Source organism: Sinohyriopsis cumingii, chromosome 16 (genome assembly GCF_028554795.1).
Source record: "Sinohyriopsis cumingii isolate HCF-2022 chromosome 16, ASM2855479v2, whole genome shotgun sequence".
NCBI lineage: Eukaryota > Metazoa > Mollusca > Bivalvia > Unionida > Unionidae > Sinohyriopsis > Sinohyriopsis cumingii.
The window spans coordinates 46,152,798-46,174,502 of NC_142976.1; the positions used below are offsets into that span (position 1 = coordinate 46,152,798).

At 35.4% G+C, this 21,705-nt stretch overlaps 1 protein-coding gene across 6 annotated transcripts in view; it reads left to right on the forward strand.

Moving 5' to 3' along the window:
- The window catches only part of LOC149780349 (uncharacterized), a 104,627-nt gene extending 95,876 nt beyond the window's left edge, over positions 1 to 8,751 (forward strand). For 5 of the 6 annotated variants that reach the window (XM_089937232.1, XM_089937234.1, XM_089937235.1 and 2 more), the window contains one exon: positions 1,608 to 8,751. In XM_089937232.1, coding sequence (XP_089793358.1) covers positions 1,608 to 3,019 — 1,412 coding nt within the window. In that variant the 3' untranslated portion in view covers positions 3,020 to 8,751. The remainder of the gene's footprint in view (positions 1 to 1,607) is intronic. The other variant, XR_016415062.1, reaches the window with a different exon arrangement.
- The last annotated feature ends 12,954 nt before the right edge of the window (positions 8,752 to 21,705 follow it).

The following is a 21,705-nucleotide window of genomic DNA, read 5'->3' on the forward strand; positions in this document are numbered from 1 at the left end:
CCTGCTAGTATATGTATCAAAACAGTCATCACAGTGATAATATAGTCCTGGTAGTATATTTATCAAAACAGTCATCAGAGTGATAATATAGTCCTGATAGTATCAGAACAGTCATCACAGTGATAATTTAGTCCTGGTAGTATATGTATCAGAATAGTCATCACAGTGATAATATAGTCCTGATAGTATCAGAACAGTCATCACAGTGATAATATAGTCCTGGTAGTATATGTATCAGAACAGTCATCACAGTGATAATATAGTCCAGGTAATATATGTATCAGAACAGTCATCACAGTGATAATATAGTCCTGGTAGTATATGTATCAGAACAGTCATCACAGGGATAATGTAGTCCTGATAGTATATGTATCAGAACAGTCATCACAGGGATAATATAGTCCTGGTAGTATATGTATCAGAACAGTCATCACAGTGATAATATAGTCCTGGTAATATATGTATCAGAACAGTCATCACAGTGATAATATAGTCCAGGTAATATATTTATTAGAACAGTCATCACAGTGATAATATTGTCCTGGTAGCATATGTGATCAAAACAGTCATCACAGTGATAGTGTAGTCATGGTATTATAGGTAAATGGAACAGTCATGTGGTGGTGAGGCATCACAGTGATATTATAGTCTTGGTAGTATATGTAATTGGAACAGTTATCACACCGATGTGACTGCTACAATGGCCTAGTGGTCAAAGCATCTGCCTCAGATACAGGAGGTCGCAGGATTGAACCTCAGCCAGATCATACCAAAGACTTAAAAATGGTACTAACAGCTGCCTTACTAGGTGCTCAGCATTAAGAGGTTAGTGTTAGGACTGGTCGGCTTGGTGTCAGGATAATGTGACTGGGTGGGACATCATGCTACATGTCTGCGGCATGATGCCCCAGTGCTAGACATCACTATAACCTGGCACACTGCATACGTCACAGAGATATGACTGAAAAATTGTTAAAGATATGTTAAAAATCCATATTACACACACACACACACATCACATCACAGCAGTGTTTTAGTCATGGTAGTATATGTAATTGGAACAGTCATCTAGATTTGATGCATCAGAGTGATTTTATAGTCCTGACATTTATATCAGTTGTCCATTGGAATTGATTGCTTCATTTGACATGCAAAGTGACCTAGATTCTGACATTATATGTAATGGAATATGTTAAGTAAAGCCTGTCTTGAAAGACCACTACCATGAGAGATCAACTGTCTTGTAAGGCCAGATTTACAGTGTACATATTTATATTTGCAATATTATGACCTTTCTTGGGAGACCACCTGTCTTGAGAGATCATGATTTATTGATAGAAGGTTTGATCTTTCAAGAAAGGTTCTGCTGCACTACATAACAGGTTCTATGTTTTCAACCACAAAAAAGGGTCAGCGTATATAAAGCACACAAATAAGCATCCTATGTCTTTATTTATCCACTGTACTGTGCATGTAAATTTCATCAAATTGTCTTCTACATATTTTTCCCTGTCCAAAAATTTATATATTACTTTTATTGTTAAGTTATTTTTCTCCTTAAGATTGCAATTGTAATTATTTTTAATGCCCTGTCATCTTCTCTTTAGGTTTGGATCCCATTGCAGAAACAGCCAGGGAATATTCTGAGAATGGTATCGGAACAAACAGCAGTGGAAGAAGTGTAAGGTTTGAGATTCCTGAGGTCCCTCCTCCTCCATCCACACCACAGGATAATTATGCTGCAGAGGGGGACTACATTGGAGAAATTATGACCAATCAAAATGAGATAAAACAGCTGTCCCAGGCTATCATACATACAAACCAGGCTACAGCGAATACAAGCGCATCTGGAGATCAAGCAACAGTATCAATGAAACCCACAACCAATGAGACCTCAACAAGGGGTGAAAGTACCAATAATAAAACTCCCAAAGTGATCAAATTGCCACTTCTTCAGAGTCGAGAACTTTCTATGACTTCAACCCCTGAATTGTGGCCTACTGTTAATGAAGCTGATTTTGATACCGGCTCAGTTCCAGATCCTGATGACATCAGTCACGATGTTAAGGATGGTCAATCTTCTAAAATGGAACATGAGATGAAAGAAGCTGATAAAAAGAAGGGTGAGCTGGACAGTACATATGTAAATAAAGAAACAGAAAAAGGTTATGTGGTAAAGAAAATTATGGAAGACTCACGCAAAGCTGAGTCACCCGCTCCACCTCCTCCATCCCCAGAACAGAAAGATGAAGATGTTAGCAAAGAGGGGATTCCAAGGTCTAATTCAATGTCGACGGTTCCAGAGGAAGGTGAAAGTGTTTCTGAGGAACCACCAACAATCAAGGAGACAGTTGAAAGTGATGGACTGACAATGGTTTTACAAGTTGCTCCTAAAGGAGGCAAGAATAAGGACCACAGCAAAACCATAGACACATTTGTTAACATTGACATCCCAGCCACTGTGGTTACCTTTGATCAAGAGCCAAACTTTTTGGTGAGCAATTACTCTGGTCAAACTGGCAGTGACTTGACTGAGGCAGAAAGCAAAACTGGTGAGGAAAAGGAAGGAGAGACAAGAAATGTTGGATTATCCATCCAGAACAATTTTACAGCTCAATTAATATCGGAACACACAGAAACAGATGTGGAGAGTTCCATGATAGAGCCAGCCATGTCTCAGATTTCACAAGGCCCATCTATGTCTGACTTCTCAAATCGTGGTGGTGAGAAAGAAGACAGTCTTGGTGGCTGTGATGTACTTGGATCATCCCAAGTGGAAAATTCAAATGAAGTAAAAGGGGATAACTCTATTGATAATGCAGGTAACTCTGATGCAGGAAAGGGAGATAACTATGGTGATGTGGATGGAGGTAACACAGTCACAGAAGATATGAAAGAGGAGAATCCTGCAGACTTGCAGATGACTGAGGAAGGAGGAGATCATGAGGGATTTAAGGAAGACTTAAGACAGGAGTATGAAAGACTGTCAAGAGAAGGTGAAGCAGCACAGCTCACTTGAGAAAAGGAATGTATAAGATTTGCATTTTAAAGTTATTATTGTTTTTGTTTGGTTTTAATAATTCACTAGCAGAGTGCATTAGGCTATTTTGTGAACCATAAAAATGTAGTTTGTTTTTGAAAATTAAAAGCTGCTGTTTAGTTTACTAAACCATGCTGAATTGCCTGTCCACTGACCTTCCTTTCTATTAGCTTACATGCTTACTATCCTATCCTCTCTTTGACATACAGAAAATTTTAAACTATATTCATGTGTCTGGCTGATATATTCATGTCTGTCATACTATATTCATATATCTGTCATGCTATTTTCATATGTCTATCATACTATGCTCATATGTCTGACTGATTATGAAGCCTGCAGTGTTACCATGTATTTGGATACATTTTTTAATATGACTGTCATTTGGTGGAAGATATCTTCTTTTAATTGCTCCTTTTTTACACATTTAATTTCTTTACCTATGTATTGAAGTCTTCCAATCAGCTTATTTGTAATTATATAACAAGAGCTATTTGTGTTATTAAAATTATTTCTCTGAGCTCTTTCTAATTCTGAATGAAGGAGTAATACTCTTGCATATATGTTTTCCAGTCTGTTATTGTTAGTAATTTTTCTTCAAAATGTGAAATTAATATGAAAAAGAAACTCCTAATCTTTTCAAAATCTATGTATCTGTTTCTAAGCACCACATATTGCATTATATTATGCATCTTTTGTTTTAGATTAACAATAAAAACTTAAAGAAAACAACAAAATTGTCAACTGAGTATAGGTTATGCTTAATTTCCCAACTGCATTTGACTGTGTTATATGACAGTACTGCAGTGTAACATGTCTCTTTAGCTAAATGTTCTGTGTTCACTTCATATATATATATATATATATATATATATATATATATATATATATATATATATATATATATATATATGTATGTATATCTCTTAGTTTTAATGTTAAATTGTAATTTGCTTTAGATTTAAGATTTCATATACATTAGACTAACCACAGACAGAGTAAATGTTATTGACAAGGAAACTTAAAAAAACACAAATCACTTTCAGATTGTCATACATCCAGATTTGAATCAACTTTTTAATCTACAGTTCTAGAAAATAGTTTTTCCTGGCCATCAAAACATAGTGTCCTGTGGCTAATTATATAATGCTGTTCTCTGGCTATCAAAACACATTGTTCCATGGCTACCAAAAAACAAAAAGGCATTCAATAAAAAGTCTATATAATAAGTATCCACATTATATCCTAAATAGACACACATGCACATAAACACACACACTATATCTGTAGCATGCACACATACAATATCCTAAACATACACACAAACACTGTATCATAAACACAAATATCACTGAATCCTAAACACACACAAAGTACTGTATCCAAGCACATGCGCAGAAGTACTGTATCACAAAAACACACATATTATATCATAAACACACAACCATGAGCACTGTATCCTAAACACACAAACACACAAGCACTGTATCCTAAACACACAAAAACACACAAGCACTGTATCCTAAACACACACACATGCAAGAACTGTATCCTAAACACATTGGTATGTCATACTGTTATGTCCATATTTTAAACCATTTGTCTGTTCCTATTCTTGTTATTGCTCAAGTTCGGCACATTCTGCAGTTATGAAGCTTTATAAGTAGCTTGCAATTGAAGCTAAAAGAAAGATTTCACTTTGGGGCTCATAAGATAAATGGTCAAGGTCACACATACTGAAAAAAGAAACACTGGTTCCAATCAGTAGCTTGACTGGTATACTGAATATCTTGACTAGTATATTCAGTATCTTGACTGGTATACTCAGTATCTTGACTGGTATACTCAGTATCTTGACTGGTATACTGAATATCTTGACTGGTATACTCAGTATCTTGACTGGTATACTGAATATCTTGACTAGTATATTCAGTATCTTGACTGGTATACTCAGTATCTTGACTGGTATACTCAGTATCTTGACAGAACTTCAATTATGGCTTGCAGTTGAGGTAAGACAGATTTACTGATAAGGGAGTGAAAAGGTCAAAGGTTAAGGTAACAATGACACTAAGAAGAAACATAGCTTCAGTATGATGTCTTCAATTCATTATCACCTACAGGGACATAAATGAGATTGTGGATGGCTTGTATTTGAGACATCTTGAGTTTGTTATCACCTATAGGGACATTAATGAGACTGTAGATGGCTTGCACTTGATACAAGGAAGTTGAAAATTGGCTTCAGATTTAAAGGGAAGTGAATCACAGTTTTACATAAAATGGGAGTATCCAGTCTATGACACTGTTTTACATGAGAAGGGGAGTATCAAATACATGACAGGGCATTACATAATTGGGAGTATCCATTCTATGACACTGTTTTACATGAGAAGGGGAGTATCAAATACATGACAGGCATTGCATAATTGGGAGTATCCAGTCTATGACACTGTTTTACATGAGAAGGGGAGTATCAAATACATGACAATGCATTACATAATTGGGAGTATCCAGTCTATGACACTGTTTTACATGAGAAGGGGAGTATCAAATACATGACAGGCATTACATAATTGGGAGTATCCAGTCTATGACACTGTTTTACATCAGAAGGGGAGTATCAAATACATAACAATGCATTACATAATTGGGAGTATCCAGTCTATGGCACTGTTTTTTAAATATAAAATGGAAGTATTCAATGCATGAAACTGTTTTGCACAAAAGGGGAGTATCCAAATATTGAAAGACTGTTTTACATAAAATAGTATGTATTGTATGATGTAGTGCATGATGCAAATATCATGTACCATGTACAGTATAATGTACTACTTACAATATAATATACCATGTACAGTATTATATACCAAAGTATCATGTACCACTTACAGTTACATGTACCATGTACAGTATCATTTACCACATACAGTAAAATGTACCCTGTACAGTATCATGTTCTACATAGTTATATGTACCATGTACAGTATAATGTATTACTTACAGTATAATATACCACATACAGTATTATATACCAAAGTATCATGTACCACTCACAGTATCATGTACCACTTACAGTTACATGTACCATGTACAGTATCATTTACCACATATAGTAAAATATACCCTGTATAGTATCATGTTCTACTTACAGTATAATATGCCACATACAGTATCATGTACCAAAGTATCATGTACCACTCACAGTATCATGTACCACTTACAGTATCATCTACTACTCACAGTATCATGTACCACATAAAGTCTCATGTACCACTCACAATATCATGTAGAACATACACAATCATATACCACTCACAGTATCATGTACCACTCACAGTATCATGTACCAAATACAGTATCATGTACCACTCACAGCATGTACCACTTACAGTATCATGTACCACTTGCAGTATCATGTACCACTTATAGTATAATGTACCACTTACAGTCTCATGTACTGCTCACACTATCATGTACCACATACAGGATCATGTTCCACTTACAGTATCATGTATCACATACAGCATCATATACCACGTACAGTTTCATGTACCACATACAGTTTCATGTACTTCTCACAGTATCATGTAGAACATTCAGTATCATGTGCCACTCACAGTATCATGTACTACATATAGGATCATGTTCCACTTATGTACCACATACAGTATCATGTACCACTCACAGTATCATGTACCAGTCAGTATCATGTACTACTTACAGTAGCATGTACCACATACAGTATCATGTACACTTACAGTATCATGTACCACATACAGGATCATGTACCACTCACAGTATCATGTACCACATACAGTATCATGTACCACTCACAGCATGTACCACTTACAGTATCATGTACCACTTGCAGTATCATGTACCACTTATAGTATAATGTACCACTTACATTCTCATGTACCACTCACACTATCATGCACCACATATAGGATCATGTTCCACTTACAGTATCATGTATCACATACAGTATCATATACCACATACAGTTTCATGTACCTCTCACAGTATCATGTAGAACATACAGTATCATGTGCCACTCACAGTATCATGTACTACATATAGGATCATGTTCCACTCATGTACCACATACAGTATCATGTACCACTTACAGTATCATGTACCACTCACAGTATCATGTACCACATACAGTATCGTGTACCACTTACAGTATCATGTACCACTTACAGTATCATGTACCACATACAGTTTCATGTACCTCTCACAGTATCATGTACCACATACAGGATCATGTACCACTCACAGTACTTTTGGTACTCTTAGTAACATCCACAAGCAATGCAATGACCTTTCGGCCTTAGTATTAAACTTATTATTTGAAAGTCATTTTTTTGTCTGATTCATAATTGATGCATCTAATATTAACTTTGTCAATACTTTACTGCCAGTGGGTACACTCTAAGTTTATTTAGTTCAATAACACTCGGTGCATCAAATATTAAATATGTCAATACTTTACTGCCGGTGATGGACTCTAAGTTTAATTAATTCAATAAGTTCGGAAGGCTTCAAACCTGAATTAAGTGTTTTGTCCTACAAACAATTCAGTCTTAAATTTTGTGAGTTTAGTTTGGATCAAAGAAGATTACCATGTTACGGTATTAGTTTCTTTTTCTTTCTTGCTGTATTCAAATATAAACCAAATATGTTCACATCTTTCCATGTAAGTGGTCAAAAGCAAATGAAATTTATTCAAATGCCTAATTTTCCTTGTTGAGATTACTGTAGATGTATACCTAACTATTGTTTGTCTTGATTGGTTTGTTATAGTACTTTCAACACGTTATTGACTATTTCGTGCAAAAAAATGGGAGCTATGTTCCTTAGGAACACTGATACAGTGAAACAGTTATTGAACCAAGAACCCTTGAAATATGAATCTGAGACAATATTAACTAATCTAACCCGTGTCCATCATATCATTGTAAGAGTTCTTATTCAATAAATTCACAATCATACCATCTTTTTTCCTGGCATGTATGATTAAATTTTCCCCATTGTAAATGCCTCATCGTTTGAAATAATGTATCAGTTAGGGATATTTATAGTTTTTATTTACTTGATAGTAAATGCCCCTTGATTAGAAATGATGTACCAGTTTGGGATATTTATAGTTTTTATTTACTTGATAGTAAACGTCCCTTGATTAGAAATTATGTATCAGTTGGGGATATTTATATTTTTATTTACTTGATACTAAATGTCCCTTGATTAGAAATGATGTATCAGTTAGGGATATTTATAATTTTATTTACTTGATAGTAAATGTCCCTTTATTAGAAATGATGTATCAGTTGACTCATATACACTGGGAAGAAGTATTATTTTGCACCTGAAATATTTCTGAAATTATTATATGCAATGCCATTTGTTGTAAAAGAATTATAAAATGACAAGAGCTGTAAAATTTTTATTAAATGCTTAGTGTTGTAAAAGTTTATTAAATGCATAGTGTTGTAAAACATTCATTGTTGAAGTCAGACTTCATTGTTGAAAATAGATTTTATTGATTCTTGGATAGGATAAAACCAATTCCAGCATTTTGTTAACATTTTATTAAAAGATCTTTTTGACATAAGGTTCTGTGATAATTTCATATAAGTATTTTTTCTTAATGTCCTTTAATATAGCAGTTGTAACTTTCTTAATAAAATGTGTCATTTTTATAATAATGTTGATATCATTCACATTTTCACCTCATTTTAAATTTTCTCCTGTCCTTAAAATCAACACCATACAGCATACAGTATGGAGCATGTTCTTCAATTCAACATGAAACAATACACAATATGGAATATGTCCTTCCATTCCACACCAAACAACACACAGTATGGAGTATGTCCTTCAATTAGGGGCCCCGAGTGGCCGAGTGGTCTAAAGCGCTCTTCGTTACGGATCACTGCCATCTCACCTCTGTCTGCGGCGGTTTGAGTCTAAGATTCAGCCAATGTGGGCATGTGAGAAAGCCTGCCAGTAGCTTCTCGTGGGTCGGTGGTTCTTTCCGGGGTTTTCCGGGTTCTTCCTCCACCATTAATACTGGCCGCCATGTATAGCCTATCGTGCTGAAAAATGGCGTTAAACCCCACAACAATAACAATAACAATAACAATGTCCTTCAATTCCACACCAAACAACACACAGTATGGAGTATGTCCTTCAATTCCACACCAAACAACACACAGTATGGAGTATGTCCTTCAATTCCACACCAAACAACACACAGTATGGAGTATGTCCTTCAATTCCACACCAAACAACACACAGTATGGAGTATGTCCTTCAATTCCACACCAAACAACACACAATATGGAATATGTCCTTCAATTCCACACCAAACAACACACAGTATGGAGTATGTCCTTCAATTCCACACCAAACAACACACAGTATGGAGTATGTCCTTCAATTCCACACCAAACAACACACAGTATGGAGTATGTCCTTCAATTCAACACCAAATAACACACAATATGGAGTATGTCCTTCAATTCCACACCAAACAACAAACAGTATGGAGCATGCTCTTAACTTCAACACCAAACAACACACAATATGGAGTATGTCCTTCAATTCCACACCAAACAACACACAAAATGGAGAGTGTCGTTCAATTCCACACCATACAACACACAGTATGGAGTTTGTCCTTCAATTCCACACCAAACAACACACAAAATGGAGAGTGTCGTTCAGTTCCAAACCATACAACACACAGTATGGAGAGTGTCATTCAATTCCACACCATACAACACACAGTATGGAGCATGTTCTGAGCTTCAACACCAAACAACACATAATAGGGAGTATGTCCTTCAATTCCACACCAAACAACACACAAAATGGAGAGTATCATTCAATTCCACACCATACAACACACAGTATGGAGTATGTCCATCAATTCAACACCAAACAACACACAGTGTGGAGAGTGTCGTTCAATTCCACACCATACAACACACAGTATGGAGTTTGTCCTTCAATTCCACACCAAACAACACACAGTATGGTGTATGTCCTTCAATTCCACACCAAACAACACACAGTATGGAGTATGTCCTTCAATTCCACACCATACAACACACAGTATGGAGTATGTCCTTCAATTTCACACCAAACAACACACAGTATGGAATATGTCCTTCAATTCCACACCATACAACACACAGTATGGAGCATGCTCTTAACTTCAACACCAAACAACACACAATATGGAGCATGTCGTTCGAATCAGCATGAAACAACATACAATATAGATAATGTCCTTCACTCTGGACACTCAGTTGGCATAGCAATACTATCCAGTATGTTGGACACACCATTGACATATCACTAATATCCTTTATGACACTCCGTTGACATAGGAATAATATTCAGTATGACACTCCACTGACATAGCAATAATATCCAGTATGACACTACACTGACATAGCAATAATATCTAGTATGTTAGACACTCCACTGACATAGTAATAATATCTTGTATGACACTACACTGACATAGCAATAATATCTAGTGTTAGACACTACATTGACGTAGCAACAATATCCAGTTTGTTGGACACTCCATTGACATAGCAATAATATTCACTATGTTGGACACCCCTTCCACGTTGCAAAAAATATCCTGTATGTTAAACACTCTGTTGACACCCAGTAATATCCAGTATGTTGGATGCTCCATTGACAAGGCAAAAATATCCAGTATGTTGGACATTACACTGACATGGCATAACTATTCAGTATGTTGGACACTGTTGACACAACAATATCCAGTATATTAGAAGCTCCAATTACATGGCAATAGTATCCAGTATGTTGGACACTACATTGACATGACAATGATATCCAGTATGTTGGACACTACATTGACATGACAATGATATCCAGTATGTTGGACACTCTGTTGACACACAATAATATCAAGTATATTAGACACTCCATTGACATGGCAATAATATCCAGTATGTCAGACACTCTGTTGACACACAATAATATCAAGTATGTTAGACACTACATTGACATGACAATGATATCCAGTATGTTGGACAAAATAATACCATGTATGTCAGACACTCCATTGACATGGCAATAATATCCATCATGTTGGACACTCCATTGATATAACAGTAATATCAAGTATATTGGACACCATAGACACACAATAATATCCAGTATGTTGGACACTCCATTGACATGCCATAATATCCAGTATGTTAGACACTCCATTGATTTAGCAATAAAGACCAGCATGATGGGCACTCCATTGAGTTAGCAATAATATCAAGTATATTGGATACTGTTGACATGCAGTAATATCCAGTATATTCAACACTGTAGACACACAATAATATCCAGTATGTTGGACACTACTGACATAACAATAATAACCAGTATGTTGGACACTCCATTGGCATAGCAATAATATCCAGTATGTTAGACACTCCATTAATTTAGCAATACAAACCAGTATGATGGACACTCCATTGATTTAACAATAATGTCAAGTATACTGGATACTGTTGACATGCAATAATATCCAGTATATTCAACACCGTAGACACACAATAATATCAAGTGTGTTGGACATTATCTTGACATGCAATACTATCCAGTATGTTAGACACTCCATTTACATGACAATAATATCCAGTATGATGGAAACTCCATTCATTTAGAAATAATATCAAGTATATTGGACACTCTGTTGACACAATAATATTAATTATGTTGGATACTTCAGTGACATAGCAGTAATATCCAGTATGTTGGACACTGCTGACCTACAATAATATCCAGTATGTTAGACACTCCATTGACATAGCAGTAATATCCAGTATGTTGGGCACTACATTGACATAGCAAAAATATCCAGTATGTTTGACACAGTGTTGACATAGCAGTAATATCCAGTATGTTGGACACTGTTGACATGCAGTAATATCCAGTATGTTAGACACTCCATTGACATGGCAGTAATATCCAGTATGTTGGACACTGTCACAATAATGCAGGTTCAGAAAAGATAAATTTTTATAGTGACGAACAAATTCAATATGATCTTTGAGCAGAAACACCTTCCAATCTTTAATTAGTGCAAAGATAAACACAAATGACTCTTGCATCTACCACTGAACTAATGGCAGTGGCAGATACTGCTTCTAATCAAGAAAATGTTCCACAATCCAATGGATTTTAATATGGAAACTGAGAAAATGTCTATATGGTTGTGAATATTTGAGTGTGGGCACACATGCATATCTGTGAGGTGATAGTATTGGACAGAGTTGTGTCTATATGGCTGTGAATATCTGAGTGTGGGAATGTGTGTACGTGTGGTAACAGCATTGGACAATGCTAAATAATTATGTGGTTGTGAATATTTGAGTCAGTACACACATGTATGTGTGTGGTAACATCATTGGACAATGCTAAATGTTATGTGGTTGTGAATATTTGAGTGGGTACACGTGTATATGTGGCAACAGCATTGGACAATGCTAAATGTTTATGTGGTTGTGAATATTTGAGTGGGTACACATGTGCATGTGTGTGGTAACAGCATTGGACAATGTTAAATGTTTATGTGGTTGTGAATATTTGAGTGGTGGGTACATGTGTATATATGTGGTCACAGTATTAGACAATGCTAAATGTTTATATGGTTGTGAATATTTGAGTGGCTACACACATGTATGTGTGTGGTAACAGCATTGGACAATGCTAAATGTTTATGTGGTTGTGAATATTTGAGTGGGTACACACATGTATGTGTGTGGTAACAGCATTGGACAATGCTAAATATTTATGTGGTTGTGAATATTTTAGTGGGCACACATGTGTATGTGTGTGGTAACAGCACTTAACAATGCTAAATGCTTATGTGGTTGTGAATATTTGAGTGGTGGGTACATATGTAGGTGTGGCAACAGTATTGGACAATGCTAAATGTTTATGTGGTTGTGAATATTTGAGTGGTGGGTACATATGTATGTGTGTAGTGACAGTATTGGAAAAATGTTTATGTGGTTGTGAATATTTGAGTGGGTACACATGTTTATGTGTGTTGTCATAGTATTGGACAATGCTAAATGTCTATGTGGTTGTGATTATTTGAGTGGGTACACGTGTGTATGTGTGGTGACAGTATTGGACAATGCTAAGTCTACCATTTTTTGTATTTGTAAATGTGCTGAATGCTTCAACACAAAGGGAAAATCAGATCTGAATTTCCAGTAATTTTCTAATGGCTAATATGAAAGGATAACTTCCTCTCATTTGGACAACATCACTTTTTTGCATCATGTGCACTGACCCCCCATGGAATCTCAAAACACACTTTTTGAGTCCCCCCGAAACCCCCAAGAGTAAAAGACATTAAATCTCATCTATGTCATTAAAAATAACACAATTAAGGTAATATTGTATTACATTATACCAGACAGTGAAGTGAATGGAAAGTAATATTGTATTACCTTATACCAGACAGTAAAGTGAGGAGAAAGTAATATTGTATTACATTATAACAGTAAAGTGAAGTGAATGGAAAGTAATATTGTATTACATTGTACCAGACAGTACAGTGAATAGAAAGTAATTACATCATGCCAAAAAGTAACGTAAATGGAAAGTAATATTGTATTATGCCAGATATTAAAGTGAATGGAAAATAATATTGTATTACATTATAACAGACAGTAAAGTGAATAGAAAGTAATATTGTATTACATTATACCAGAGAGTAAAGTGAATGGAAAGTAATATTGTATTACATTATACCAGACAGTAAAGTGAAGTCATGTTGATATTTTGATGTCTAGATGGCTTAAAAATGAAATTGGTTTGATTCTGACCTCCATTAAGGCTATATGATTTCATTGGTGGCCATATTGAAAATTTTTTTGCTTCTCCTCCTGGATAGATGGTCATATTGACATAGGTATTTCACCAAAAGTCTTATGAGATAAGAATTATTTATTTCATTCTGCATAGTCCATATATCTAAAGGTTATCTTTATTATGATGTTTAGTTGGTGACAAGTGAAAATTGTGCCAGTCATATCTCTAATATGGCCACAACAACAGCCATCTTGAAAATCCTATTATTATTATTGCTCATAAATCAAAAGTTATGTAGACACGGAGTATTCACCTGAAAACTTCTTAAGAAATATAATTGGTCCTAAATGAAAATGGCACCAATTTGACCTTAAATATGGCTGTCATGGTGGCCATCTTTTATTTTGTATTGCCTCTCCTGCTGAATGGATGACTATATCAGCAAGGGGTTTTCATCAAAAGAATTCTTATGATATTAGCTGGTCCAAAATGAAAAATGTGCCAATCAGAAATCTAATATATCTGCACCAGGGGGTGATCACCAGTTATTATGTACTTAGAATGACATATGTAAGGTGAAGTTGTTTGCATTTAAAACATCCACACTGGAGAGAATGTTGGCATACCTCTATGCCACTTTGATGTAATGTGGCTGACATTTCTTTGGATATTGTACTTTTTGATAATATAAATGATCTAAGCATACTGCTAACTAAAATGACTGCTCCCTTGTGCTCCAAAAATCAGCGTGAATTAGTCTAAAGTACACTATCTTTAGCAGCTATTAAAATAGGGAAAATGAATTTTGCCAGACTAAACAATACCTGCTTCTCAAAGTGCAATCAATGAATTACCAAATATACAAATGTAAAAAAGTTATCGCCTCTTTTTTTTCATACAATTTACCTCTGAAGTTCAGGAGGTGAAAATGACCAAGGGGAGCTAGCACTTTTTTGAAAGGTGCACATCTGGAGTAAGGCCAAGCTGTATACTCTATAACCCATACTACACCTATCATACACCAAAAAGAGGGATTTGAAGGTTCTTTGAACTATACCTATGATATACAAGGTCTTTTTAAATAGCCACTACCACGTCTTAATGGTCCTAAATGAGACCAATGCCAATCTGACCTCTAGTACTGCTACCATAATGGCCACATTGAAAATAAATTTGTTGGTTGTCCTCCTGACTGAATGGACATTACCAAAATACTTCTTATGATATAGTTGGTCTAAAATGAAAATGGGGTTGATATTGCATCCAATAGGGTCGTTACAATAGCCATCTTAAAAATCTTGATGTCGCTACTCCTCACGAATAAATGGTCATATCAACATAGGATTTTCACAGAAGACTTACTTTTGGCATGTTTAGTTGTCACTTAATTAAAATGATGCTGAACTTACGTCCAATATGGTTGAAGCGGCAAATATCTTGACATTCTTTTTATTTCTCGACGACTTCAGCACTTGCAGTTGAATAAAATAAGAAACGAACTTATCTTGGACTCCTGTAAATTCTTTCTGACCAGTAGAGCATAGGCTCGTCGATAAACTTGAATTTATACTGTGCTTTGCCGTAGTTTAATCGTGAGCTTTTTGTTGTTGTTGTTCTACTCCAGTGAGCCGGATGTGTGTGCCATCATTTGTACGCAAATGAAAGCGTTTCCTGTGATACATTATTGAAGGAAAAGAAAATAGCAAGAGTTTTGCTACAATAGAGAACAGCATGGTCCAGTACAATCCACTGAGTTCAGCATGCTCCAGTGTGTAGTTCTGAGGTCACCCTGGTCCAGTGTGCTGTTTGGAGGTAAATATGGTCCTGTGTGTAGCATGGTTTTATGCATAGCATGAATTATTCCACTCTGTGTGTAGCATGGTTTTATGCATAGCATGAATTATTCCACTCTTGTGTAGCATGGTTTTATGTATAGCACTCAATTATTCCACTCTTGTGTAGCATGGTTTTATGTATAGCACTGAATTATTCCACTCTTGTGTAGCATGGTTTTATGCATAGCATGAATTATTCCACTCTGTGTGTAGCATGGTTTTATGTATGGCACTGAATTATTCCACTCTTGTGTAGCATGGTTTTATGTATAGCATGAATTATTCCACTCTTGTGTAGCATGGTTTTATGCATAGCATGAATTATTCCACTCTTGTGTAGCATGGTTTTATGCATAGCATGAATTATTCCACTCTTGTGTAGCATGGTTTTATGCATAGCATGAATTATTCCACTCTACAAATAACATTTCTACTCTGCAACTTTGTAATGAACATGCTACTTCATCACTTTTCGAAAACGATCTTAATGCTTTTTTGTGATTTTGATTTGTGATGTGATTTTGATTTTTTAACGTAGCTTTAACAATTTTTCAGTCATATCGCTACGATGCCTGCAATGTGCCAGTTTATAGTGATGTCTAGCACTGGGGCATCATGCCGCAGACATGTAGCATGATGTCCCACCCAGTCACATTATCCTGACACCAGGCCGACCAGTCCTAACACTAACCTCTTAATGCTGAGCGCCAAGCGAGGCAGCTGTTAGTACCATTTTTATAAGTCTTTGGTATGACTCGGCCGGGGATCGAACCCACGACCTCCCGCATCCGAGGCGGACGCTCTAACCACTAGGCCACCGGAGCGGTTAAATGCTTTTTTAATATAGTTGAAATGAACCGAAGTTAATTTTTTATTTCGAGTCAGAGATGTAAAGGACTTTAGAAAAACTCATACTAAATTCATTTGATGAACCAGTGTGTCTTCGCAATGACAACTTTTCATGAATGTGATTGTAATTATGTCACTAATAGTTGATGCAGAACATGCATGCAACGCAGTGGTGCAAGTGGAGTTTAATCCCTTCCGGTACGGTGTTTACTGCCAGACCCAGTCTTTCTGATACGGTCGTACCGGCTAAAAATGTCTTAACTGTACGGCGTACCAGACTGTACTGGTTTATTTGTACCAATGATGTTATGGAGACGTTTCTAGAGACAGAATGACATAAAGTTACCAAAATATTAAATTTCATAGAGAATAATGGACGGTATATTAGTCCCTTTAAAAACAAGACCAAAAACGAAGGAGTTTCCAGAGCTGTTTATTTCTTCATAAACGTTTCTTACAGCCTAATAAATATTGTATTATTCTCACATTGACACAGCCTGATAAATATTGTATTATTCTGACACCCTGATAAATATTTTATTATTCTGACAGCCTGATAAATATTTTATTATTCTGACAGCCTGATAAATATTGTATTATTCTGACAGCCTAATAAATATTGTATTATTCTGACAGCCTGATAAATATTGTATTATTCTGACAGCCTGATAAATATTGTATTATTCTGACAGCCTGATAAATATTGTATTATTCTGACAGCCTGATAAATATTGTATTATTCTGACAGCCTGATAAATATTGTATTATTCTGACAGCCTGATAAATATTGTATTATTCTCACAGCCTGATAAATATTGTATTATTCTGACAGCCTGATAAATGTTGTATTATTCTGACAGCCTGATAAATATTGTATTATTCTCACAGCCTGATAAATATTGTATTATTCTCACAGCCTGATAAATATTGTGTTATTCTGACTATTAATCAAATGTATATGTGAAAATATTTATCATTTAGACAAAAAGACAAATTATGACACAAACTTCAATGTCATTTCTCAATTACAAGCAAGGCATGTGTTAGGACGGAATTTTTCAGTAAACTGTAATAAAAACAATTTTATATACTTGTAAAATAAATGTGTACTATTTCAATTAAAAAAATGTGCTTTTGTATGTAAAATCAAAACAATCATCCACATTGTATAATACTTAAGTTGTCAAATTTAGAACTCTGCAGCAGCGGTGCTGGATAAGCAAATTTCCTTCCGCCGTGTGAATCACTAAGGTTTCACGTGTTCTTGGACAGATCTGTCAGATGACGTACAAGAGACCCAGACGGTAGTCGGTAAGAAACGATGAAGCCTCACTTTGAGATTCTAGCGAAACCCAAGGACTAAGACGTATGACCATATTTGGCAGCGTTCTAAGAAACTGTGTATAATAAGCGAGAATATTTGCTTGGCAAAATTAGTCCGCTTCGTCAGACTCAAAGAGGCTTGTATCATTATTACAGGTAAGCTTCCGTCTGCGTACAATTTTCTATATAGTATAGGGATTGTTCATGTTAAGATGGTAAAGTAAGAGTTCATTCTAAGATCGGTACATTTGCAACACTGGATTATTGTAATATTTCTTTACTATTCTTTAATATAATGTATTGGAAAGTTTAATTGTTTGAAGAATTTATATTTATTTGTAATTATATTATTGATTATTGTAGAAGTCAACGTTCGCTACCAACTTCATACTCAGTTACAATCATTTCAGAAATAAAATACTCTTTAAATAATAGAGTTTAGTATTTTGGTATTTTAGATTTATTTAGTAAAATAAATTTATACTAAATGATTGCGGTATTAGTCAGAAATTATAATTGTAGATTCTTTAGCTATCGTGAATTTATTGATATTTAATTATCTGTATTATATTCTAAAAGGCAAACATTATACAACTGTATGGTGTTGGTAAGTGAAGGAATATCGTAGTTTTGTATATATCTCTCATATCCGTAACATAAGTTTATGTAGACTGATATTGGAATGTAATTTTATATGCTGAGAATTTCAATAAAATTAGTCCGTTTCGTCAGACTCAAAGAGGTCTTGTCTCACTACAGTCTTTCCCTTTGTACCTCTCGTTTCCCAATATGTTGTTGTTGTTGTTGTTGTTGTTATTGTGGGTTTAACGCCATTTTTCAGCACACGATAGGCTATGCATGGAGGCCAGTATTAATTTTGGAGGAAGGACCCGGGAAGAACTACAGACCCACTTCCTACACCGTTATGAGTGACACCTCCTTTATGAGAGCCTGAACCCTCTCTCTCTCTCTCTCTCTCTCTCTCTCTCTCTTTTAGCAATAGAGCATTGCTAAAAGTTTATGAGAGGAACATGATATATGTTATTAATTTGATGGGGAATTAATTATGGAAAACTACTGTTAGAAAGGACAATATGCGATTCTATATTTCCCTGGGCTCATTTTATTCGAGAAAAATGTTCAGCAGTTTCGTTTCCACGACGTAAGTTTTTAATTTAATAAGTACTGTATGCGATACAGTTTTACTGATATATTTGATTATTTATGAATTATTTTAAATTCATGAATTAAATTAGTCTGAATTTAGTAAAGACGAACAAATGAACGAACGAATGAATGAATGCAAGAATCGACATAGATTAGTCTTATGAAATATATATGCTACTTAGATGTAATAAAGAGTAACATGTGGAATAAATTGGCTGTTTTTGCCATTTGCGTAGTCATTCTTCACGAAAAACTTTAACAAAGAACGTAATTTTCTCAGCCAAGAAATATCCTTTTCATGAGAAAGTCACCTTATGAAAAAACTCTTTTTCGTGAAGACTTGTCAATGACATACTATCAAACACTTCCTAAAAGTGTTCATACTATCAAACACTTCCTTCATACTATCAAACACTTCCTAAAAATCATCCCTTTTTCTGCTAAAAAGTGTATACACAAGCAAAGCCTTTTAAGACTTGAATAGACTTTCATGAAGCAAAAAAATGTTCTGAAGATTCATCTTTCTCCAAAGTAGCAATCTTCATTTAAAGAAAATATACTTTAAAAAAAAAAATAATATAAAAAAATTCTGAAGAATAAATTTCGATTGTTTTAACATAGGACCGGTTTAGTGACAGCTTTACGGGATTTTCGTATTGTTCTGTAAACACCAATATTTTTAGCAAGAAAGAAAACAAAACAGAAACGATCAATAAAAGGTTGAGAGTGAGGTGATGTGATTTGGATTTTAAGGAAGCTTTAACAATTTTTCGGTTATATCGCTACGATATCTGCATTGTGGCAGTTTATAATGATGTCTAGCACTGGGGCATCATGCCGCAGACATGTAGCATGATGTCCCACACAATCACATTATCCTGACATCAGGCCGACCGGTCCTAACACTAACTTCTTTATGCTGAACGCCAGTCTTTGGTATGACTCGGCCGGGGATTGAACCCACGGCCTCCCGCATCCGAGAGGGACGCTCTAACCACTCGGCCACCGGAGCAGTTGAAAGGTTGAGAGGAAAATCACCGCGATCTAGATAAACATAATAGGCCTATAGATATGCTGTTACATAAAACAGGACAGCGAAGTCGTAGTTTCGGACCGTGGCTGATTCGGACCAAAATCCAGGCTTATTCAAACCATATTATGGGTGTTTCAGACCCTGCGAAATATGATTAAGTTTCGTCTAAGACCTTAAAGGACATTTACACTTCTTTCAAGTATGCTATTTCTAAGTATTGTCCAGGAAGACTGAGCATTTCAAAGCTGTAGGGAAACAAAACCCGTATTTTACTTGCGATAACGACATCCATTGGCAAACTAATCAACGTATATAATATAAAAATACGTATCTTACATTGCCAGAGTAATGGAAAAATAGTTGCAAAGTATCTCAAACACCTTTGTGCAGAGATTGAAATTGTTGACTTAAATTTTACGCGAAACAATACAACTACTATCATTGTAAAAATAGTTCGTACAAACAGGGCACATACAGTAACTTTGCTTTTATATATATATATATATATATATATATATATATATATATATATATATATATATATATATATATTTGTTGCATCCAAGTGGTCTCATACAGAGCGAATCAGACACCTGCGAGAGCGTGGCTTGATAGTCCATGTTTCTCCCGTTTCTATGGAGACCAAAACTACAATCTCAGTCAGCTGTCAATTTTACGAAATAAATCCATGCTGTTATCAAACCTCGTGAAAACTTACTGAAAACGTCTGGTCCTAACAAATTGGATAATAATTACTCTGGCTGAGAAATATTTGACACCGCTCGGTCAAGTAAAGACCCCTTGCTTGTATTATATAAGCATATATATATATATATATATATATATATATATATATATATATATATATATATATAATCTATGCTTATATTGTTTTGTTCTCAATACATTGTCCTATCCGCTCCACTTTATTTACTTAGTCCAACAGAGCACCACATACCCCAAAAGAAATTTAATACAAAGTAGAAACTTGAGATAAAATGTGTTTATCATAAATTTACCGTTACCTCTCAAGCTAATCAGTGCTATGTGTATCACCTACGTTGCAGTGAATGGTTTTCTATTGGAAGACAACGTGGAGAGATATTTCGCTCAATTTCCTTCATAAACACCTTCATATATGGGCAATGATCAGAAAGATAAATGTTGCTAATGATCAGGAACTGAATGAATAAGGAGGTGCCACGAAATTGACACAATCATGTACTAAGGTGATTCAAAGTTCCTATACACATGTTTGTTCAAGTTTTATGCTACATGTGGATAAAAGTACTCAACAAGCATTCGTTTGACCAGAATTTTAATTTCTGTGGAAACAAGTCCACGACAAGGCGTATAGTTCTCAAATATCTGCCTTCGATGTTAATTAGAACACCAAGTTTAGACAATAAACTCAAGGCTGATGCATTATGGGTCATTTAGATACTGATTCAATCATATACTTAATAATGAAAGCAAGACACCTGCTGATGTGGCGCCGCGGGTAGCCGAGTGGTTCAAGGACTCTGTTGATCCAGTGGTCTAATCCTCCCTCCACCTGGCTGAGTGGTCCAAGGCCATGGCTG